This window comes from Canis lupus, chromosome 13 (genome assembly GCF_011100685.1).
Source record: "Canis lupus familiaris isolate Mischka breed German Shepherd chromosome 13, alternate assembly UU_Cfam_GSD_1.0, whole genome shotgun sequence".
Taxonomy (NCBI): Eukaryota; Metazoa; Chordata; class Mammalia; order Carnivora; family Canidae; genus Canis; species Canis lupus.
Genome location: NC_049234.1, coordinates 7,507,569 through 7,533,620, shown reverse-complemented (window position 1 = coordinate 7,533,620; position 26,052 = coordinate 7,507,569). Strand labels below are relative to the sequence as shown.

General features: G+C 37.2%; 1 protein-coding gene across 3 annotated transcripts in view; it reads right to left on the bottom strand.

Annotated features, from left to right (window-relative positions):
- OXR1 (oxidation resistance 1) overlaps window positions 1-26,052 on the bottom strand; it is a 360,020-nt gene that overhangs the window by 259,314 nt on the left and 74,654 nt on the right. For 2 of the 3 annotated variants that reach the window (XM_038555317.1, XM_038555320.1), the window contains exon 1: window positions 21,648-21,688. The exons of the other annotated variant lie outside the window; for it this stretch is intronic. In XM_038555317.1, the coding sequence (XP_038411245.1) occupies window positions 21,648-21,673 (26 nt within the window). In that variant the 5' untranslated portion in view covers window positions 21,674-21,688. Of the gene's footprint in view, window positions 1-21,647; window positions 21,689-26,052 lie in introns of those variants that run through there. 3 annotated transcript variants of the gene reach the window in all.

Sequence of the window (26,052 nt, the reverse complement as noted above, 5' to 3'; positions counted from 1 at the left end):
ACCTGACAAAGTACAACATTCACTTATGATTAAAACTCTCAAAAAACTAGGTTAAAAGAGAATATACCTCAACATAATAAAAGCCATATATGAAACACTTACAGCCAACATCACACCCAAGGGTGAAAAACCGAGAATTTTTCCTCTAAGATGAGGAGTAAGAAGACAAAGATGTCCACTCTCATCACTTTTATTCAACATAGTACTGGAAGTTCTAGTTGCAGCATTAGACAAGAAAAAGAAAAAAAGGGGAGGCGGGGCAAGATGGCAGAGGAGTAGGGTCCCCAAGTCACCGGCCCCCAACAATCACCCAGGTAACTTTCCAATCATCCTGAAAACGTACGAATTCGGCCTGAGATTTAAAGAGAGACCAGCTGGAACGCTACAGTGAGAAGAGTTCGCGCTTCTATCAAGGTAGGAAGACGGGGAAAGAGAAAGAAAACAAAGGCCTCCAAGGGGGAGGGGCCCCGCGAGGAGCCGGGCTGAGGCCGGGGCGAGTGTCCCCAGGACAGGAGAGCCCCGTCCCGGAGGCGCAGGAGCTGCACCGACCTTCCCGGGCGGAGAGGGGCTCGTGGGGAGGTGGAGCAGGACCCAGGAGGGCGGGGATGCCCTCGGGCTCCCGGGGACACTAACAGGCACCTGCGCCCCGGGACAGTGTGCACACCCCGCGGCCGAGCTCCCTAAGGGCTGCAGCGCGGGCCCCGCAGGCCGGGAGCAGCTCGGAGGCGGCCCCGCGCGGAGGGGGCTGCGCCGCCGGGAGCACGATTCCAGCAGTGCCGGCCCCGGAGCCCAGGGCACTGGGGGACACAGCCCAAGATTCTGCACTCCCCCCAGGACAGGCAGAGGCCGGGAGGACACAGGACAGCAAAGACGCTCCTGCTGCCAGCCCTCCCCACCCCCAGCTGTGCAGATCGGCGGCCCCGCCGGGGAGCATCCAGGCCCCTGCGGACTGAGAAGCTCTGTAGCTACTGCGGGAGCTGACTCCAGGGCTGGGGAGCTGGCCGCTGCCACTGTGGTTGTTCCTCCTGAGGCCTCACGGGGGTAAACAACCCCCACTGAGCCGTGCACCAGGCAGGGGGCAGAGCAGCTCCCCCAGGTGCTCACACCTGAGAATCAGCACAGCAGGCCCCTCCCCCAGAAGACTAGCTAGAAGGACAAGGGAAGAGCAAGTTATTGACCAAGCAGCACTGGAAAGTTCGAGGGGAAGTCCAGGGATTTACAGTATAAAGAATCAGAGGATACTCCCCCTTGTTATTTGTTTTCTGTTTGCTTCCCCCCTTTTTTTTCTTCTTCTCTTTTTTTTTCTTTTTTCTCTTCTCTCTTTTTCTCCTTTTCCCAATACAACTTGTTTTTGCCCACTCTGCACTGAGCAAAGTGACTAGAAGGAAAACCTCACCTCAAAAGAAAGAATCAGAAACAGTCCTTTCTCCCACAGAGTTACAAAATTTGGATTACAAGTCAATGTCAGAAAGCCAGTTCAGAAGCACTATTATAAAGCTACTGGTGGCTCTAGAAAAAAGCATAAAGGATTCAAGAGACTTCATGACTGCAGAATTTAGATCTAATCAGGCCGAAATAAAAAATCAATTAAATGAGATGCAATCCAAACTGGAGTTCCCAACGAGGAGGGTTAATGAGGTTTAAGAATGAATGAGTGACATAGAAGACAAGTTGATGGTAAGGAAGGAAGCTGAGGAAAAAGAGAAAAACAATTAAAATATCATGAGGATAACTTAAGGGAAATAAATGACAGCCTCAGAAGGAAAAATCTACGTTTAATTAGGGTTCCAGGGGGCAACCAAAGAGACAGAGGACCAGAAAGTGTATGTGAACAATTCATAGCTGAGAACTTCCCTAACTTGGGGAGGGAAACAGGCATTCAGATCCAGGAGATAAAGAGAACCTCCCTAAAATCAATAAAAACCGCTCAACACCTCCACATTTAATAGCGAAACTTGCAAATTCCAAAGATAAAGAGAAGATCCTTAAAGCAGCAAGAGACAAGAGATCCCTAAACTTTATGGGGAGAAGTATTAGTTAACAGCAGACCTCTCCACAGAGACCTGGCAGGCCAGAAAGGGCTGGCAGGATATATTCAGGGTCCTAAAGGAGAAGAACATGCAGCCAATAATACTTTATCCAGCAAGGCTCTCATTCAGAATACAAGGAGAGATAAAGAGCTTCCAAGATAGGCAAAAACTGAAAGAATATGTGACCACCAAACCAGCTCTGCAAGAAATATTAAGAGGGACTCTGTAAAAGAAAGAGGAAATCCAAGGAAACAATCCACAAAAACAGGGACTGAATAGATATCATGATGACACTAAACTCCTATCTGTCAATAGTAACTCTGAACGTGAATGGGCTTAATGACCCCATCAAAAGGCGTAGGGTTTCAGACTGGATAAAAAAGCAAGACCCATCTATTTGCTGTCTACAAGAGACTCATTTTAGACGTAAGGACACCTACAGCCTGAAAATAAAAGGTTGGGGAACATTTACCATTCAAATGGTCCTCAAAAGAAAGCAGGGGTATCCATCCTCATATCAGATAAATTAGGTTTATACCAAAGACTGTAGTAGGAGATGAAGAGGGACACTGTATCATACTTAAAGGATCTATCCAACAAGAGGACCTAACAATCATGAATATTTACTCCCCGAATGTGGGAGCTGCCAAGTATATCAATCAATTAATAATCAAAGTTAAGACCTACTTACATAATAATAATACACTTATGCTTGGTGACTTGAACACAGCCCTTTCTATAATTGACAGATCTTCTAAGCACAACATCTCCAAAGAAACAAGAGCTTTAAATGATACCCTGGACCAGATGGATTTCACAGATATTTACAGAACTTTACATCCAAACACAACTGAATACACATTCTTCTCCAGTGCACATGGAACTTTCTCCAGAATAGACCACATACTGGGTCACAAATCAGGTCTTAACCGATACCAAAAGATTGGGATCGTACCCTGCATATTTTCAGACCATAATGCATTGAAACTAGAACTAAATCACAAGAAGAAGTTGGAAGGATCTCAAACACGTGGAGGTTAAGAACCAACCTGCTAAAAGATGAAAGGGTCAACCAGGAAATTAGAGAAGAATTAAAAAGATTCATGGAAACTAATGAGAATGAAGATACAACCGTTCAAAATCTTTGGGATACAGCAAAAGCAGTCCAGAGGGGGAAATCCATCACAATACAAGCATCCATATAAAAATTGGAAAGAACTCAAATACAAAAGCTAACCTTGCACCTAAAGGAGCTGGAGAAAAAAAACAGCAAATGGATCCTACACCTAGCAGAAGAAGAGAGTTAATAAAGATTCGAGCAGAACTCAATGAAATCGAGACCAGAAGAACTGTGGAACAGATCAACAAAACCAGGAGTTGGTTCTTTGAAAGAATTAAGAGATAGATAAACCATTAGCCAGCCTTATTAAAAAGAAGAGAGAGAAGACTCAAATTAATAAAATCATGAATGAGAAAGGGGAGATCACCACCAATACAAGGAAATACAAATGATTTTAAAAACTTATTATGAGCACCTATATGCCAATAAATTAGGCAATCTAGAAGAAATGGACACATTTCTGGAAAACCACAAACTACCAAAACTGGAACAGGAAGAAATAGAAAACCTAAACAGGCTGATACCTAGGGAGGAAATTGAAGCAGTCATAAAAAACCTCCCAAGACACAATAGTCCAGAGCCAGATGGCTTCCCAGGGGAACTCTATCAAACGTTTAAAGAAGAAACCATACCTATTCTACTAAAGCTGTTCGGAAAGATAGGAAGTGATGGAGTACTTCCAAATTCGTTCTATGAGGCCAGCATCACCTTAATTCCAAAACCAGACAAAGACCCCACCAAAAAGGAGAATTATAGACCAATATCCCTGATGAACACGGATGCAAAAATTCTTAACAAGATACTAGCCAATAGGATCCAACAATACATTAAGAAGATTATTCACCATGACCAAGTGGAATTTATCACCAGGATGCAAGGCTGGTTTAACACTCGTAAAGCAATCAGTGTGATTGATCATACAGCAAGAAAAAAACAAGAACCACAGAATCCTCTCAATAGATGCAGAGGAAGCATTTGACAAAATACAGCATCCATTCCTGATCACAACTCTTCAGAGTGTAGGGATAGAGGGAACATTCCTAAGCATCTTAAAAGCCATCTACGAAAAGCCCACAGCAAATATCATTCTCAGTAAGGAAACACTGGGAGCGTGTCCCCTAAGATCAGGAACACGACAGGGATGTCCACTCTCACCACTGCTATTCAACATAGTACTGGAAGTCCTAGCCTCAGCAATCAGGCAACAAAAAGAAATGAAAGGAATTCCAATTGGCAAAGAAGAAGTCAAACTCTCCCTCTTTGCAGATGACATGATACTGTACTTAGAAAACCCAACAGACTCCACCCCAAGATTGCTAGAACTCATACAGCAATTTGGCAGTGTGGCAGGATACAAAATCTATGCCCAGAAATCAATGGCATTTCTATACACTAATAATGAGACTGAAGGAAATTAAGAAGTCTTAATTAAGAAATTAAGGAGTCAATCCCATTTACAATTGCACCCAAAAGCATACCTAGGAATAAACCTAACCAAAGAGGTAAGGATCTATACCCTAAAAACTACAGAACACTTCTGAAAGAAATTGAGGAAGACACAAAGAGATGGAAGAATATTCCATGCTCATGAACTGGAAGAATTAATATTGTGAAAATGTCAATGTTACCAGGGCAATTTACACATTTAATGCAATCCCTATCAAAATACCATGGACTTTCTTCAGAGAGTTGGAACAAATTGTCTTAATGATTTGTGTGGAATCAGAAAAGACCTCAAATATCCAGGGGAATTTTAAAAAAGAAAACCATAGCTGGGGGCATCACAATGCCAGATTTCAGGTTGTACTGCAAAGCTGTGGTCATCAAGACAGTGTGGTACTGGCACAAAATAGACACATAGATCAATGGAACAGAATAGAGAATCCAGAAGTGGACCTTCAACTTTATGGTCAACTAATATTTGACAAAGCAGGAAAGACTATCTACTAGAAAAAAGACAGTCTCTTCAGTAAATGGTGCTGAGACAATTGGACATCCACGTGCAGAAGAATGAAACTGGACCACTCTCTTGCACCATACACAAAGATAAACTCAAAATGGATGAAAGATCTAAATGTGAGACAAGATTCCATCAAAATCCTAGAGGAGAACACAGGCAACACCCTTTTTGAACTTGGCCACAGCAACTTCTTGCAAGATACATCCATGAAGGCGAGAGAAACAAAAGCAAAAATGAACTATTGGGACTTCATCAAGATAAAAAGCTTCTGCACAGTCAACAAAACTAAAAGACAACCTACCGAATGGGAGAAGATATTTGCAAATGACCTACCAGATAAAGGGCTAGTATTCAAGATCTATAAAGAACTTATTAAACTCAACAGCAAAGAAACACAATCCAATCATGAAATGGGCAAAATACATGAACAGAAATTTCACAGAGGAAGACATAGACATGGCCATGAAGCACATGAGAAAATGCTCTGCATCATTGTCCATCAGGGAAATACAAATCAAAACCACAATGAGATACCACCTCACACCAGTGAGAATGGTGAACATTAACAAGACAGGAAACAACAAATGTTGGAGAGGATGTGGAAAAAAGGAAACCCTCTTACACTGTTGGTGGGAATGTGAACTGGTAGAGCCACTCTGGAAAACTGTGTGTTGGTTCCTCAAAGAGTTAAAAATACATCTGCTGTATGACCCAGCAATTGCACTGCTGGGGATTTACCCCAAAGATACAGATGCAGTGAAATGCCGGGACACCTGCACCTCGATGTTTATAGCAGCAATGGCCACAATTGCCAAACTGTGGAAGGAGCCTCGGTGTCCATCGAAAGATGAATGGATAAAGAAGATGTGGTCTATGTATACAATGGAATATTACTCAGCCATTAGAAATGACAAATACCCACCGTTTGCTTGGATGTGGATGGAACTGGAAGGTATTATGCTGATTGAAATAAGTCAATTAGAGAAAGACAAACATTATATGGTCTCATTCATTTGGGGAAGATAAAAATTAGTGAAAGGGAATAAAGGGAAAGGAGAGAAAATGAGCGAAAATGTCAGTGAGGGCTGACAGAACATGAGAGGCACCTAAGTCTGGGAAATGAACAAGGGGTAGTGGAAGGGGAGGTGGGCGGGGGGTTGGGGTGATTGGGTGATGGGCACTGAGGGGGGCATTTGGTGGGATGAGCACTGGGTGTTATGCTATATGTTGGCAAATTGAACTCCAACAAAAAAAGAAAAAGAAATAAAAGGCATCCAGACTGGTAAGAAAGAAGTAAAACTTCCACTCTTTGCAGATCACATGATACTATATATGGAAAATTCTGAAGACTCTACCAAATAACCACTAGAACCGATAAGTAAATTCAGTAAAGTCACAGGATACAAAATTAATATATGGAAAAACTACTGCATTTCTATATACCAATAACAAAGTAGCAGAAAGAGAAATTAAAACAATCACATTTATAATTGCACCAGAAATAATAATATACCTAAGAATAAAGTTAACCAAGAAAATGAAAGACCTATACCTGTGTATAGGTCACACACACACACACACACACACACACACACAATAAGTTCATGCTCAGTGATACAGAGTAGGGACCAGCTAAGAGATGATAATCTATGATTACTGTGCAAAGGAGCACCTCCATGCCTAATATATACTAGATGCCCAAAAATGTGTTGAATAAATATATTAATAAAAATAGCATAGGATACTTCTAGCTTCAGATAAGACCTGTTATTTAACAACTATGAAGTCAACAACAAAAAAGTCTCATGGATTGACCAAGAGTCTCTCTCAACTGACACTTACTAATGTCAAGGACCATGGAAAAATCTAAGGTTGACTGTGGTAGGCTGATATTGTTATGTCAAAAGTTCCTCCAGTCCACAAAGAAGATAAAGAGGCATAACAGTATTCAATAAATAAATGGTCTTTATGTATTTTTTCAATTTTAAATGTTTGCATTTTGTGTGTGTGTGTGTGTGTGCGCGCACATGCATATGCAAAATATCGCACAAGGAACAGGCTTCCTTTCTTTTCACAAAGGTACATATATAATCCATTAATTTGTGTAGTCTAGAGGTAAACAACCTATATTTTTCCCCATAGTTTAAATTTACTCCATTAACTATACTACTAATTTCTTATGACAAAATAAGAATAAAAATACCTACATCATATGATATTTCAAGAACTAGTTCAATACTAGGCTTGAACACGCTTTGCAAAGTATTAAGTGCTTTTATTATTCCAAAGTAAACATTTGTGGAATAAAATACTTTTCCATGAAGATTCTAGGTTCAACTCCTTAGGCTACAGACAGAACAATGAGAATATAATCAGAAACTTCCAGAAAAAATTGTGATAAACTGAAATCAATATATAAATAGCAGAAACAAAGATAGGTTCACTTAAATGTGAGGGCAAACAGATGAAGCCCTGTACTTAACTTAATTTTGCAACGTAGAAGCATTTGTGGTTTTGAGGGAAACCAATTATGTATTGATGAAGAAACTGAATAATGAGTAATAACTGACTATATATTACCCAGATGACTCAGGCTTAGGGCTCAGACTTTCCTGACTCTAATTCAGGACTCTAAAAGCACAATAAAGTTGAAATCTAACTCTGTACCAATACTGTTTCTACTATGGTTATCGCAAAGATGCTGCTGCTCTTACAATCCCTACTTCCCCTTATAGGAGAAACAAATTGCCTTGACAAAGACAAATTAAGTAATTTAGCATGGCCACACAGTTTGGAAGTGGGTCAAATAGAATTTGAACTCAGGCAGGCTAAAGCCCCATGATGCTCTCAATCTCCTTGCCACTTCTCTAAGCAGAGGTAGACTGTCAGCGTTTCATCATGCCTTCTCATTCTCACGCAAAATTCATTCTTAGGGTGGAAAAAATCTTAGCACAATGGTCCAACACCTCCAAAGAGCTATAGAATGTAAACAGATACACTAAATCTGTGGTATTAAAATTCTACTGAAGGGAGAAAGAGATTAGGAAAAAAGGTCCTTATGAGGAAGAAGGGGCAATTATTAAAAGTGCTGAAAATCTGCCTTAGATCAATACCTCTTAACTGGAAAAAAGCAAACATTTACTATTTTCAACTGAGAATGAATTCAATAAACTCCCATCCCATTAAATCCTTTCCCACGACCCCTGAAGAGACTACTGTAGTTGAAGATCACATGGAAGAATTGTTTAAGTAAAGAGGATGGATCTAGCCTTATTAAGGCTAAGAACTAGCCTCTCTCCCTGCATTTTTCCTGCCAGCCTCCTTGACTTACTATTTTGTTTCCCTAGAGTGGATAAAATATGGGCTTAGGAGAACAAGGACTCAGTGGAGTGCAGTGGATGAGGCACAGTATTTGAACACAGGAGACTGGAGGGAACTTCAGGTCCACCATTTACTGGTGTTGACACATCATTTCAAACCCTTTGAGATGCAGATCTCTCATCTATAAAATGGAAGCAATAAAGAACAGGAAAAGTATAAATGTATTTTTAATGTTCGAAATTGTTATTGCTGGAAGGAAAGCAGGTGGTTGTGCTATTGAAATACAGTAATAATCTAGATGTAATTTTATATATTATCATATTTGAACCTCAAAATAAAGTGGAACAATCATTTCTAGGTCTCTTGAGTACAAAGGAAAAACAATTCAGAGAGCTTAGAGCATTACCTAAGGTCACACAATTAGTGATGGTCAGACCCAGGTCTTCGATCCTGAGGCATCGCTCTTCCAGGCAAATCTTTCTGTTAACCATCAGCACAATATTAAAGTGGTAAATCTCACTGATTTTCTAATATACTAATAGGCTTTAGAACAACAAAATAAATAATGAAGCTGAAAAAAATGAGTAAACATTTCCACCACGATAATGTTTTTGCTGATTGTGATTCATTCTTCATGGGCTCTTATTAGAATTTTAAATAGTTTATCCAAGGTCTAGTATTGTACTTGCTGTTCACTCAGAGAAGCACGTGTTTTCCCACAGCTGGCCACAGGGACTGAAGAGTATAGCATAGCAATAGGTAATGATAGGTAATGACTGAAATAGAGGCAGGAAAAGAAACTAAACACACTCAAGGCAGAAATCACAATTAAGGATTCAATGCAGTATTTCATTTATGTTTTTGCATGCTGCCTAAAGTGTACCAATCAGACAAAACTTTAAAGGTTCGTAAAGATTATTCCAGGGCACCTGGGTGGCTTGATCAGTTAAGCATCTGCCTTTGACTCAGGTCTGCTTTTAGCTCAGATTATGATCCTGGAGTCTCAGGATCAACAATCCCCTGAGCAGGGCATCTGCTTCTCTGTCTTTCCCTCACCCCATTCGTGCTCTCTCTCAAATAAATACACAAAATCATATTAAAAAGATTATTGTAGGGATGTGAACATATAAAACTGAAAAACCTTACTTAATTTCTCTGAAATGACTTTAATTTTGCTAAGTTATTTACAGAGATAAAATTTTCTGGAACAGATCATTATCCTTTCCCAAAATTGCTTTGAGACATACAAAACAGACCAGTCGATCAATCAACCAATATAAATCTGTCTCTCAGATCACCCAAGATCTTCTTTGTATTATAAAAATAATAATACCACTAACTAAAAAATGAATAATGAAAAGGAAATAAACCCATCAGTATCCAAGTGCCTTTAAAGTGAGCCAGGACCCTTCCTCTAAACATAAGCTTTAAAAGTACAGTTCATATAATATCTTTAGATGTTTTCATTTGGATATTTCTTATAAGTCCTAATGAATAATTGTGGTATTAGATCTGATTCACAATCATTAAGAAGTAACTCCTTTGGCACAATATGAGTACTTATTATATTTTTGTGACACTTCGCATATATTATCTATTCTGATCTGCACAACCTGTAAGGGGGAAGGTAGGTATTATTACTGTCGATTTACAAAAAACAAAAAACAAAAAACAAAAAAAAAAACTTAGAATCAGGAAGAATTGTATATTTGCAGGTTTAAAATAATTGTAAAAACCATTTACTTAAACCATATACCCAATGCTTGACTGCCTTCTGAAATTCCTATTTTTAATATGTAAATACATCTACCAAAGGGGATGTAACATCTCTCAAGGAGGTTATTCTTACCCAAGCAGATCCGATTGAAGAAATTTTTCCTACAGTGAGCCAGAATCCATTCACATAATCTCAAACCACTGGCCCTAATTTACCTTTGAGGACACACAAGACAAATCCAACTGCTCTTGGGCAAACAAATTCTCAAATATATGTGCTTGGCTATGTCTCTCTTCAGGCTAAGAGAGTTAGTTATACATATATAACTAATAAACATTTTGTATTAACTTAATATGTATTTACATATTAATTTATCATATCACTTTAATATATATTAAATATATAACATATACTTAAATATATTTATGTAAATACATATAAGTATCTTCTAAATATTAATCTGTATATATAGGTCCTAAGTACTATTTTTCTCTATGATATTTCATACAAGTTTATGGAAGTAAAGCTGAATTCCATTTGATTGTATTGTTTAACCAAGTCAATATATATTTGAGAAATTACTATGTACTCCAAATTTGACCAGCATCTATGGAAAAAAACAAAGTAGTATAACATATGGTAACTTTCTTCAATGAATTTATAGTCCAGTTGGAAATATTTAATTTTAAAAGTATACAGAATAATCCTAGTAAAAGTAAATACTCCATTATCCAATACTAATTATAACTGCAACAGGAATTTATAGGATTAGCAAGTACAGGTCACATATGCCACAATTTCTATTGCCTTCCCCATAGTAGATATCCTAACAAGCCACTAAACTGAATGCTGAGTCTGGGCCTATGACTTTAAAAACCCTTCAGTAGAAGGACCTCAAAAGAAGTGATTAAAGGTAAGTTTGGTGGATTATTAAGAAGTTTATCTGTATAATGCTAAGTTAGCTCTAAGAAAACAGAAAATATATTAAATGTGCTTGACATATTTTCCCTCAGAATTTATTACTGGTTTTGTTGTTGTTATTATAGGTTGTTATAGGTTTTATAGAGACAACTTGTTTTTAAGTGGAGTTCCTTATAAGAAGCTTGACTCATGATAACAACATGCTTTAATAAAATTCCTCCATGTCCTATTAAAGACAGAATTTATACTCTTTCAGGTTTCTAAATTTACAGTTTAGAAATGACTGTAAAAGTATTTTGTCCATCGACAAATGCAAAGATCATACACCTGAATTGTCCTGGGGATGATCCTGGCTCATCTGCCAGTCATCTGTTTTAGGCCAATGTATATATCTGGTACATTCTGAGCACAGGGAAGGATTTTGCCTCACAGAAAATTATTTCCTTAATGACACATATTGAGGAGAACCCCAAGCTTTGAAACATCCTAGCACAGTATATGCCTCATAACTTACTTTTATAAAATGATAAAATTATAAATAATTATAATTATAAAAATGCTTTCACTAGCAATGTACTTAATTTTGCCCAGGCATGAAGCACAGGAAATAGCCATTTTTAGAGACTGCTTTTTAAAGCCCATTAGCCACCATTAAAAATGCTTCTGGAACCAAGTCTATGGGGTGGCCCTATCATATGACTTGGTATAGATGTTTTCCAAATGCTAGGAAATGGCATGCAGGAAACAACCCAGGTCTTTGAGTCTCATTGGAAACCACTGGGCTCTTTTTCATGCAGTCCCCAGATAACTGGAAGCAGAATACAGGGTCCTGCAAATCACATTTTTTTTATATATATATAAAAAGATGATGATGGCATTTAATCTTGCTCTTGGAAATGGATGGTGGCAGCCTCAGATAGTGTACTTAAAGTCTTTGCAGACATTTGCAGGTAGAAAGATATTCTCAGTGATCTATCCTTTGGGTCACTCTCAAGTTGTGAAGACACTGTTTGAAAGTGCTGGTGTCAAAGGTAAATTTAGAATAAGCTGCAAGTGACAGACTGGAATCTAGGAGGCTAGGACCATTTCTACCTTGTCGACCACCACATCTCTCACATCTAACTGCAAGCTGGGACTCAATATGCACTTACTACAAAGCTGACAGTCAACTCCACAGCTAGAAGAGGCAGCTATGAATGCTCTACCTCCTCCTGACTTTTTAGCACATGCAGCACAGCTGGCTGGTGACACTGGGTGAATAATGAGGGTAACCATGATGTCATTTTTCTGGCAGCCTTCACTACATCACAAGGAGAGTCTTTTATTACATTAAAAGATTGTTTTTAACGAAGAAATACATATTGTGGCAATTGATACAACAGGAAAAACCTGACATGGATTAATGAGGCCACATCATTATAGACATTAAGCTAAACAAACAAACAAACAAACAAAAAAACAGCAGCTATGCTAGGTCCTGGGCTTTTCAAGAAACTGGCCCACCTTCTCCCTAGTAAAAGGCTGCTGTCTAGAACGGAAAATGGTTAGCTAATTATAGATGGGGATAGAAAGAAAGACAATTACTCCTAACATTTGGTGCCACATGCCCAAGTTATTCTAGTAGAAAAGCAAAGTGGCTGGAAGGAAGTAATTATCTTGCTCACCTGACAAGGTGACTCGCATACAGGAGGTATTTAGTAAATTGCTATACTCAGTAAGTAGATATTAAATGAGTAAATCCTAGTCACAAAGTGGAGAAAGACTAAAAATTTAGATTAAAGTTATCTAAAAAAGGTGCTAGTCAAATGTCTTAGCCTCTTAATTAGTGATGCATCTTTATGTAAACTGCACAGAATAAATAACAACTGCAATTTACAGGAAACACACACACATACACATTTATTTATTTGGTCTCCAATAGCTGCCTAATTTGGTGAGATGGAATCTATCATGGATGGATGTTCCGAAGGCTACATAAGCTACAAAGAAAAAATGCAGGTGAAACTGTAGCGTGGGGGGGAAATCTACAACAGCTCTTGAAATTGATTCAGTTTGTCTCTTTCTTTCAAATGACAATGATACTATTAATTTTCAACATAATTATTTTATCAATAAAACCAGATAATAGTATTAGATTTATTCAAATTCAATTATTTCATCATTTTTCAAGTTCCCTTGTTATTTTGTAAATAACCCAATGCTTTATGTTGTTGTTGTTTTGTAAATAATGTTTATCTGCTGCTGCTGACTACACTAGAAGAATCTCAGAAAATCCTTGATGAACAGCTGTTTAGGAAACATGAACTTGATCATATGATTCAATGAACAGATTTAAGAATCATCAGAGGAAGCAGGAAGTGGGCATGATATGGAAGGACAATATCTATATTCTATTCCTGTTGTCTCTCCATCCTCTGCGTGACCTAGGATGACTCACATCTCTCTTTCAGAGTGCCTGCAGTGACTCAGTTTTTTTTTTTTAATTCTCTGTTTAATTCTATATCATCCATAGATCATTTCCTCTGGAAAGCATAATAAATGAAATGATCTTTTTTAGTTCTTTCTTCTATCTGTACTCCAAGTCAGAGTTATTAAAACTCTATTGTTTAGGAGACTGAAGTGAATGTCATTATATTTACAGCATTTAATAGTAAAAAACTAATGATGAAAATATTTTAGAAAGTAATTTTTAAAGTTTTTGAATTATGGGACCTGACAACAATGACTTTTACAGCCCAGAAGAAAAAAAATTCCTCTTGGCATTTGGTAATTAGTTTAGGTCATCAGGAAAACTAAATGTATCTTCTGTGGTATCAGATTCAGTGGATCATAATATAAAAACACGTATTTGCAAACTTCTATGTCCATAAGAATTATCCAGAACCCAAGACTCAGAAACTGTGGCATCTCTACCCAGTGTCCCCTGTTAAAGATGAAAATTAGACCAGACAAGCTTTTCAGTGACACTATTCCTGGCGGTCACCACCTGTTCCTTTTTTTTTTTTTTTTTAAGATGTTATTTATTTATTCATGAGAGGCACACACACACAGAGAGAGGCAGAGACACCAGCAGAGGGAGAAGCAGGGAGCCTGACGTGGGACTCGATCCCGGGTCTCCAGGATCACACCCCGGGCCAAAGGCGGCACTAAACCGCTGAGCCACTGGGGCTGCCCACCACCTGTTTTTTCACAAGTATCTTTTTGAGAGTTATTCTAACATCTATAAACAGAATGATTCATGGCTAATATTAGGGATTTGGACACAGACTCTTTGACACTTGTTAATGAAAGGAGAAGGCACTTTTAAAGGACAGGCATTGGACCTTGGCTAATGTTTTTATCAACAGGCAATATTTATCTGAGATTTTAAATTTGTTTCTAAAGTTGCTGTTGTCTTTTTCAGGCTCTGATATGTTCATTTCCGTGTAAAAGTTGTGAATAAATGTTTATCAAATAGTTTGTACAATATTGATAAAACATACCCAAATATCGGGTTAGTGAGTTCTTGTTTGTTTTGTAAAACGTAGTCCTTGACCAGTACAGAACCTAAATATTCTGACTAAAGCAAAATAACAATTCGTTTATTAGATGATGCTTGGCTGAGGGCACCATATAAAAGCAATAGCATCAGAAGTTTTCCCAGGACTACTTTGGAACAATGTTCTCACTCCATACTACTCCACAGTCAAACAGAGGAATGAGATACATTACACTGTACTTACTCAAGTTTTACTGAAAAATCACTGCAAGCATCAAGAGTACAGAGAAAAATACCACATAGCTGGTTCTTATCACTGTCCATGCAGTCACCAAAAAAATGTGTGAAGTGTTAAAATAAGTGTATACAAAATACTCAGAGGGCACCAAAGGGGCAGAAACTGAGATCATGTAGGGAAGCAAAGAAGGCAGGCTTGGAGATGGCATTTGAATTGGATCATGAAAGGCAAGTGTTGCTTTGAGAATAGAGAAGTAAATTTCAAGCAGAGTGAGTAGGAATGAAGGCAAAAGCACAGAGTTGCAAAACTATTTGCATTCACAAAATCTTGTAGTTCAGTGAAAGAGCATATGGGATTGAGTGGAGGGGAGAGTAGACTGGAAGGGTGGGCTCAGGGCACATTAATAACAGCTTGAATTCAGTCCATACACAATTCACTTATTGCATCAACTTCGAGATGTATTTTATTCTTTTAACCTTTAGAACCTTTGAAATGAAGATATAGTTGGGCAAGTGGCAATTATACTGCCATAACTATGAATGCATGTAAAAACTTGCAAAATGGATGCCAGCAACTTGGAATAATATTATTTTAAGAAATGTTTCACCAATGGGGCACCTGGGTGGCTCCGTGGTTGAGCGTCTATCTTTGGCTTAGGTTGTGATCCTGGGGTCCTGGGATCGAGTCCCACATCGGGCATCGCTCATGGAGCCTGCTTCTCCCTCTGCCTATGTCTATGCCTCTCTCATGAATAAATAAATAAAATCTTAAAAAAAGAAAAAGAAGAAATGTTTCACCACTAATACTCCTGATGAAATAGAGAAAAAAATTATGTTACACCAAACATGGTAATCAATGACTCTGAAATGGAGAGAGATTCAGAAAAGTCAGGCTTTCAGTACAAAATTGTAAGAACCTGATATTAATTAAATTTAATTTATTTTGCTTATATTTGCTCTTATGTACAAAAGTGATAGATAATAAAAATCTTGTTTCAGTTTTGTTTTTCCCTAAATAAGTCTTTCAGGAAGAATGAAATTAAAACCCAAAAAAGATATAATAAAGAAAGAATTGTGCCACAGTTTAATTTGCATATTATTTTTCCTTAGTGGTATATAAGAAATGGTGTGTTCTGTGATCACTGACATCTTAGATTTGATGAAGCAGGTTATTTTCCATGTGCACTGCATGCCTAGGATCTGCCACATTCTGCACTAGGTGCTGGGGCTGTGATGAGAAGCAAGAAATGATCTATCCCAAATTTCACACTGCTTCCAGCTCACAGTCACGATGCTGGGCTGAAAGCCTGAACTATGTGTCCTACAGGGAGCCCTCAGAGGGCTTTAAGAGCAGAAATGATGTGATGAGATATGTTTTGAGGGAACTTGGCTCTATCAGTGATATACAGGCTTGAAGGCAGGAAAGGGGTAGTGCAGAGAAAGATCTTGAAATAGTTTGTGTAAGATATAATGAGGGCCGGCATTAAGGCATGGCCACAGGCAGAGAAAGAAAGAGGATTTAAGCAACATGATTCCCACTGCTCATAGTTCTTGATCAAAGAAAGTAAGCAGACAATTTAAACTGCCTGGACACTGATGGCAATACAGTATAGCATTTTTTAAAAGATTTTATTTATTTATTCATGAGAGACACAGAGAGAGTCAGAGACACAGGCAGAGGGAGAAGCAAGCTCCATGCAGGGAGCCCGATGTGGAACTTGATCCCAGGACTCCAGGATCACACCCTGAGCCGGAAGGCAGACATTTAACCACTAAGCCAACCAGGCATCCCTACAGTATAGCATTTGAAAGCTATTAATCACCAAATTTTTCACTTTCAAAGTGGTATGTGCACTTTGGCCTTCAATTGCCCAGCACTAAGGACAAGGCAGCATGCTAAGCCCTAGGAATTCAAGGAATTGAGTCTTCTAGGTGAAGGGGGAAAGAGAGAGAGAGAGAGATAGAGAGAGCGCACGCAAGAGGTGATGTGATTATACCAATGCAACTGTGTGCATTAACAGGGAGCTCAGAGAGGCACTGGGAGAGCTCAGTTGGAAGCAATGCCCAGAGATGGAACAATCTCCCAGGGGAAGTCACATCTGAGCAGAGGCTTGCAGAGGTAGTGCAATGAGCCTACAGGTTAGACACTGTACGAAAGGGCAATTCTGGACAGAGGTAAACCTGAGTAAAAATATGGAGCTGAGAGACAGCAAAGTATATTTGGAGTAATTTTCAACATATGGATATGCCTATCTATAGTGGGAAGAATTAAGGGGACCTTTCACCCAAAAGGCCTCACTTCACATTAAACTGCTTCCATTTAATCCTAGAGCACTGTGGACCCCCTAAAGGATTGCCTTATATTTCAACTTATGTCATTTAAGTAGGCTTTCACAAAATTTTCTAACTCTAAATTGGATCACACATAAAATCAACCCTAAGAGTTTTCATCAAGTTTCAAAATAAATGAGAAAAAGCAAGGGAAGAAATTACTAATATGTCCTATTAAAGTATCCAATTAATTTAAAATACTTTGAAAAAGCAAAGTTCCAGGAGCAGTAAATCGGTGACCAATTTAAAATATTATTTCTTTATATGTGCAGTAACAAGTAGAGTGGGTTGCTCTTTTTTTAGAATTATTCTATGATACAGGTCAATGTAACAGAAAAGTTACCTATAGATAGCAGTCTAAAGATCTTTTTTTATAAAGATAACAAAATATGGGAAAAATTTTGAGTTTATTCAGTTTTTCTTTTATATTTCTAACAGATACTGAATAGTATACTTAAGATTATATATTTCTATATATATTATATGTATTATATACTTAAAGATTATATATAAAGATTTTATATATATATAAAACAAATTATTGTTTTAACATCAACATTTGCTGTCATGTTTATAGAATAGATTTAAAATAGTGGTGTTTGTGAGTTCAGATTTACATGGATTTCACGAGGATATTAGGTCAGCATCCATCTTGCATCATTTTAAAATTACCACTGAAGAATGAACCATTTCTTTGTCCTGATTCTTTGATTACACACATGACCTTCCAAGAAAGGAATCAAATGCAAATGGAATCAGAAGCTAGACCATGGTTTGTGTGCTTCACACAAGAAATGTTCTAAAGTTTTTGGTAGAATTTGGAACCCTGAACTGTGTACACAGCTTTGTCAAGTGAAATGTGCTCTCTTTCCCCACCTAACCTCATGTGGTTTTAGCTTCCCACTACTTGAACATGTAGCAGCCTTCCTAAAGTTATACCATATTTGTTATTTACACGTGTAACTCAGTTTCCCTCACTACTCTGTAAAACTCTGAAGAGCAAGAAGCATGTTTCATTCATTTTTTAATATTTTTAAAACAAAAAGTCAAATGCCTTGTCAAAAAAGCTAAAAAAAACCTATGTTGAAGTACATTACAGACATATGTATAATACTTAAAATTTTTATTGCTAGTCTCGATTAATATTAGCATTTCTAGAAAACAATTAGAATTCTGTACTACGTAAACTTTGTTTCTTTGTGCTATTTTTATTTTTTTTTACTTTTTTTGTGATATTTTAAGTCATTAATGTTCCCACCAGCATATTTCAACACCACCAAAACCAATATTTGAAAAATAAAAAGAATCCTATTATTTCATATAAATTGCTTTAAAACTAAACTGGCTTGGAAGAGAAAGATCATGTGTACACAAAATTTCTCAAAATGTCAAAATTATAGAACAAATTCTGAGTCTAAAGAGTATATGTTTAAAGAATGACTACTTTGATGTGTTCTTTAATCAAGTTTTTGTTTCTAAGTGGGTAGAATTCATCTGTGTAACTAAAATATATATTTACATTAGAGCTAGTATATATACTTGTAAGATTTCCAATATTATGCACTCAGACCTGGCCCTAGATTCCAAATGCTTCAGAACAGAATGTTCATAGTATCAATGTTAAAACTCACATTCTCAGGTGATTGTATTCTTGTCATCACCTCAAGAGCATATTTTTTTTGTATCAAACGCTGAGTGAATAAACACAATGTCAATTTTTTTTCAGACATTTAAGATGTCATTTAAGATGTGCAAAAGTCAGGCTCCAATAGCTTTGATAGATTCCATAGAAGCACAAGGGATTTGTTCTACATGAAATACTGACTGGCACCATAGGAGACACGGGATCTAGTTTGTGTATAAACTCCTGCATCAGCCATGAGAAGCATATTCTTAACAGAGAATATCCCAGGCAATGTGTTTATTTCAGAGCTTCTTGTTCTTGTTTATTTTTAAATTGTTTTTGTTTCTCCTTTTCAATCCAAAGCTTAGGACTACAATGATTTAGTGGGGTTTTTTTAGTCCTATTGGTAAAAATTTCACATTACATGGACATTTCCTAATTTTTATATTTCCTAAAGTCCTTCTGGTTTGCTTCAAAGAATCTGTGAAGATACTCTATAGAGACAAGCATGATGAGATCAACTATAGACTTTAAGGTGATGGAGAACATTTTAAGAAATGTGCACTTGGCATGTGGCCAGGCATAATTCTGATCAAGTAATTGCTAAGAAACTGCAGTTATGAAGAATGTTTTCATAATCACACCTTAACTTTGGTTAAAGCATCTGGCTCATCTCACTCTCCATCAGGTGTCTATTTCAAACACTTAAGACAACTGATCATTCGGTTATTCAAACATCTGTCATAGCACAAAATCATGGTTCATTCATCCCATGAAATATTATGCAGCAATGCAAAGATGAGTTATAACTCCACTGGCCTGGAGTAAGCATCACTCTACTGTGACATGTAATTTGGAAAGAGAGAGAGAGAGAGAGAAAGAGAGAGAGAGAGGAAGAGAGAGCATGTGTGAGCAGTGGGGAGAGATAGAAAATTTTAAGCTGAGCACGGAGCCTGCAACAGGGCTGAGACCCTGAGACCCTGAGATCATGACCTGATCCAAAGTTAAGAGTCAGACCTTAATCGACTAAGCCACCCAGGTGCCCCATTTAGAGTATATTTTTACTTTTGTTTAAAATATATATGCATGGGGGAAGGTATACAAGTGTGTTAAGTATGAAGAAAAATGTGGAAGGATATTCTCTACTGTCAGGGGAATATGTTTAGAAAGGGGATGTGGCATAATTTTTTCTTGTGTATTTTTAAACTGTTTTATTTGTATGAATAAGCATATATATTGTAATTTGAGTATCTAATGAAAAAAGTGTAAGTGGAATTTTTAAAAATTAATCTTGGACTGATTTTTTAATAATTTTTCTAATCTATTATTAATATTGGCTCTACTATTGGACCTACTGGTACCATTTACTAGTTGTGTAATGCTGGACATCTCTTTACTCTTTTTATACCTCAGTATACTAATCAGTCTAATAGGAATTATTACACCAATCTCACAGAAGTGGTGGTGATAACTGTTGACACATGTGAAACACACAGACTAGTGGCTTATATTAAAATATAAATATCATCTTCTAGTATAAGTGATGACATATCTTGAGACTATCTAAGAAATAATTTGCTAATGTTTCTGGGAAATGCCACCAGTTTTGTGACTAAAGCATATTTAATGTGGCTACCTGCTTTTGGCTCAGAACTTTGGATAGTTTCCTCATTTGAATACTAGGGGAGGGAAGCAAGAACTGCAAGTTTTTCTTATTAAACAAAGAGTCAAAAGTGATCAAATGAGTAACATCTGCTGACATAGGTTAATTCTTAATGAGGAAATTTTAACCCTCGAAATATCTTTTTAATTCAAGAAAAATCTATATATTTTTAACTAAGTTCCCAGATAATTGTGGTTTTCTGGCTTCCAAGATGCAAATTCATGGTCACCTATAAATGTCAAGCCAGGCAGCAGAATGTTAATTAGGTGATCTGGTTAGGTACTCAAGTTTCAAAAATTATGTCCCCCCTCCCCCCATCTACCCACTTGCAAACTCCGTATCAGAAGAAAAGAAATTAAATTATATAAAACAATGTAATAGTGTAAGATAATCTTGATATTTGAATAATGTTAAAAATATCAATACTGTTGCTACATCTCGCTGAAATAACAAAAAAGAAAATGCATCTTATAGTAAAAAAAAAACAAACAGGAGAATTAATGAGTAAAGGGAATTTAGTTTACTTCTGAGGGTAGGAGATGTGTTTCTGCACCTCTGCTATATCTAATATTCTAAAGGATCATATGAGCATCTACCACTGCCCATAAACAATTGGAAAGTAAAAATATCCAACAGATTTCTATGTTGCTAGACCTACAGCATTGTTAGTTTCAAACAGAAAGTACTCAGAAAACTATTATTCTCAGAAAAATGTAGACAAAATTTTTCATGACTCTTGTTTTTTCAAGTAATTATTTTAAAAATGATTTTAAATAATGTAGTAAGCTCAACAGAACATACTAAAATATATAACAAGTGCTTACCATAGTTTTAATGAAAAGTAAAAAGTACGATGATCTCTCCATACCATTTAAATCATTTAAGCCACATAGCAAAAGGTGTCAATGCTAGTGTTTAGATAAAAATAGGGAAAACACCATTTAAAAATTACAAAGCATTATGGTTTTGAAAGGGATCAGACGTAATAGATATAGCAAACCAAGCATGTCAGAAAGGTTTTCTCTTTCTATAATACCTAGGCCTTTGGCAGGCTGCCTTGTTCGTGGTCCCATTTCACCAGGAAACAAATGGCAATAGAAATCCATCTGTTTGGTCCCATAAACACAAAGATTTGATTTTCCACTGGCACAGAAATCAGAGATCCTTCCGATAATGGAAGTAGGAAACGTTTCTGCATAATAACAGAGGAAGCAACAACAGACGGAGCTGGTAGATACCACCTACCCGGGGCTGTTTTTGTCCTTCGTCATTTCTGTGCAGGTGAGCAGGAAACCTTATAGCCGCATAGGAGCCAGTCTGATCTGATGAGTGTTCTGTTACCTGTGAGCCTGGTACTTGAGGTCTCACATGCTCCACCCACACCTCCACAAGGGCCCATGGTTGGGAGAGGAGCTGGTATGCAGAACAGTATCCAAGGAAAAAAGAGACCCAAACTTCACACAGCAAGCTGTTATCCCCCTCAAGAAAATGCCATTCTGTAAGTGCAAGGAAGATGGGTGTTAAATGCAATTGCTCTTCAGTTAAGTGAGAAATATGTTCCATAAGTGTATTTTTCTTGGTAGCACATAATTTAAACCATATAATAAGAAGTATTAGTAAATGATAGGTACTACTGAGGGGAAACGTCCTTGTAACATATAAAGAAAATATAGAAACAATTTAGAGATAGCGCCCGTATCAGACTTATAAGCACTAAAGAATATCACATTGATGTCTGCACCATTGTCACTATAACTCACTGTGTCCTTACTAGGTCCTAGGCATTGTTACAAATGCTTTAAATGTATTAGTTAATCTCAATGGCCTATGAGGTAGGTACTACTCACATTTTCACTTAACAGAAGAAAGAATGGAATATTTAGCAAGGTTGAGGAACTTGCTCAAGGTCAAATAACTTTCCTAGTAACTCTACCATTTACTATGGCAAAGATGGGATTTGAACTATGTCTTTTAGGACACCTAAGACTGACTTCTTAGCCACTTTATCACATTTCCCTCACATTATACTACATTACTTTCAGTAGAGTCTTCATACCACCAGGATGTTGCTCCTAAATATTAAAAGAAAATTACTTAGATAAGGTAGCTTAAGGATAGATAAGGTAGCAGAAAACATGAACACATATTTCTCCAAACACACACACATAAAAAATGCTCAACATCACTCATCATCAGCGAAATGCAAATCAAAACTCCAATGAGATTCCACCTCACACCTGTCAAATGGCTAGAATCAAAAACATAAGAAACAGCAAATATTGGTGAGGATGAGAAGAAAAAGGAATTCTCCTGCACTGTTGGTGTGAATGCAAACTGGTGCAGCTACTGTGGAAAACAGCATGGAGATTCAAAAAATTAGAAATAGAATGATCACATGATCCAGTAATTTAACTGAGTATTTATCCAAAGAATATGAAAACATTAATTCCAAAAGATATGTGTACCCTATGTTTATTGCAGAATTACTTAGAATAGCCAAAATATAGAAGCAAACCAAGTGTCCACCAATAGATAAATGGATAAAGAAGATGTGTGTGGGGAATGTGTATGTATACATATATTGGAATATTACACAGCCATAAAAAATAATGAAATCTTGTCATTTGCAACAACAGTGGGATAGATCTAGAGGGCATTATGCTAAGTGAAGTAAGTCAGTCAAAGAAAGACCAATACCATTTGAGTTCACACATACGTAGAATTTAAGAAACAAAACAAATGAACAAAGAAAAAAGAGGTAAACAAAAAACCAGACCCTTAAGTATGGAGAACTAGTAGTTAACAGAGGGGAAGTCAAGGGGATGGATGAAACAGGTGAAAGGAGATAAAAGTACACTTACTATGATGAGCACTAGTAGCACAGAGAACTGTGGAATGACTATATTGTACACCTAAAACTAATACAATGCTGTACATTAACCATACTGAATTTCTTTCTAAATTATACTGAATTTAGAAGTTAATTAATTAAAATAAAGAAAGAATATTGAAATGTGGAAGTACACTAAGAACAGTAAGGGATAAACAGAGCAAATATGAACACCAGATGATAAGATTCAAGAAGTATAACAAGACACAAAGATCCTTTCACACCTGGATAACATTGAGAAATCATGGCAGTGCATAAACAATGATCATAGAAATGACCCTACATTGTCAATATTTCCAAAGGTAAGAAAAAGTGCCATGCTTTTAGAAAGCTGTCCATCAACATTATTTTAAGTTATTTGTTCTAAGCTGACCATTCTCGTGAAGGCGTAAAGTTCCCTTAAGAGTTCTTAGAAATCCTCAGAACCTTCAACACGTTAGATTCTCTTCAAATGTTTGTTAAAGAAATTAAAAGAGTGCCCATGCAAAATCTGGAAAACGTTGACACAAACAAAATATCAGAATTACTGATATTCCTGCATTACTACTTAGGAGCGATCATTTGTTGAACTCATTCTATAAGCTAGTAACTTTTCATATGCCATTAATAACCAATAACAACATTGAAAAAATAAACAGTGGTATGCCTATTTTACTGATGAGGAAACTGAGACATTAAAAATTTATGTAAATTGCCCAAGTTCACAAAACATGTAATTGACAAAGTCAGGATTCTAAGTCAAGAGTGGCTTGATCCCAAAGCCTGCACCCTTTCTCCTACCCCAAATTCTTCATGCAATGATAACTGTACATAACAATAACTATATGTTAAATTAATTTCAGAATCAGTTATATTTGATTTTAAACATTACTCACACATGCTTACTCTTTGCAGCATGGTGTAATATTCATATCTTTATAAAAGATAGGGAGATAAAATGTGTTTTAAATTTCATTTCATAGAAGATTACCAATAACCAGAATGGTTTTATCAGTTAAGAAAAAAGAGTAATAAAGCCTGGTTAAAAAAAAAAAAAAACAACTATAAATATGATCCTTAGATGTAAGTGACCAGCATCATAACAAATAGAAGGAGCAGAAAGAATAAAACCTATGTCATTTAAAAATATGTTGGAGGTGGAATAAAAATGTACATTTCTTCCATCAGAGACCATTGTAAAACTTCAATTCTAAGTGGAGAAGCTCTCTCTGTGTTCAGAAATGTATGAAACAGGATAGCCCCAGGGCTTTTCGACACCTTGACTGGTCAAAAGAAGTAGAAATGAGGGCAGTTTCTTCCAACTCTCAGCTACTGTGTTAGGGAACTACCTTTGAACACAACCAGGTGTCCTTCTTGTGGATATATAGAGGGTTACAGTGAAGGGTACATGAGCCACCTCTCATCCAACTCATCATTTACTCTCATCCATCTGCTTGGACTGGAGAAGAAAACTGTCACAAAGCCAACCTCCATTTCCCAGCCTAGTAAGAAAGGTCTGTTTGCTTCCCTCTGCATATACTAGAGTTTAAAAAATATCCCAAGACTGTGGTCTCATTAATGCTTCTATTCGCCAGCACCCCCACCCTAGGAGAAATTAAGGCCAACTTGCTTGTAAGGCATGACTTAACCTGGTGCAAAAAAAAAAAAAAAATCTATTTTTGCCACTCCACTTCCAGAGGAGCTGTCTCCATTGTACTTTAGAAGAGTAGTAGTTAGTAAGATCTGTCTTGCCAAGTGCAGAAATTTTCCTAAGGCTTTGCAATCTGAGTAGTTCTAAACTGTGAATTAATTAGCATGAATGTCCCTTTATTTTTGTCCCTAACATTTTTAATCAGATAAAATCTGGATAAGTGGACATCTAGAGTAAACTTAAAAGGTAAGAAAAAAGTTAAAAAAAGGCAACAGATGACAGGCATAGATGGAAATCACGGAGGATGTCCTATGCCTTGGCAAAAATGGGGAGAGTGTACACAGGAGCCAGGCATAGCAATAAGGCTGGTATTATGTTAGCACAAGCTGGATGTGGTGCCATCTGGGGTGCTGCCCTGAAACATGACCCAGTTAATAATGAGCACCTCCCAAACTATGGGCATGAGGCTGCTAGGTTCAGTATTCTGCAGATGGATTTGCTGGCGCTATGAAAATGCTAATGTTTGGACAGACTCTTAGAATTAGCAGTTAGGCCTCATGGTACTCTTCACATCTTCATTGTTAGTTTGTCTTACAATGATTCAGACTTCACCCTTCTTGGGTATTTAGTGTCTAAATAAGCCTCTTAAATGACTATAGACTTGTCACTAGCCTGTGAAGTTATACTAGAAATAAAATAGGTGAGATTAGGCTGTTTAGTCCACTGTGCTACAAGGTTCTTTAATAACAGGAAAGCAGGTGGATATTATCAGAACTGCTTTAGCAGTTTCCATTTAATTCCCTATAAATAAAAGCCTCTGTTGGTAGACTCATTAGACGAAGGATTTAGAAACATCAAAAAAAGAACTCTCCTTGAATTCCTAATGCCTACTGCCCAAGGTCATAGCTAAAATACTTTATAATTGTTCTTAAATACGTGATTTATATTAAATTCTCTCAAAGCTAACATCTGTATGGTTTGTAACAAAGGTGGGAATGTGTGTGTGTGTGTGTGTGTGTGTGTATGCACACATAAACTTTCTACAAACATTTTGGAATTAAATTTTTCAGAGGTTAAATTCCTTTTTAAAACTTAAAATAAGGAAGAGCACCTGGGTGGCTCAGTCAGTT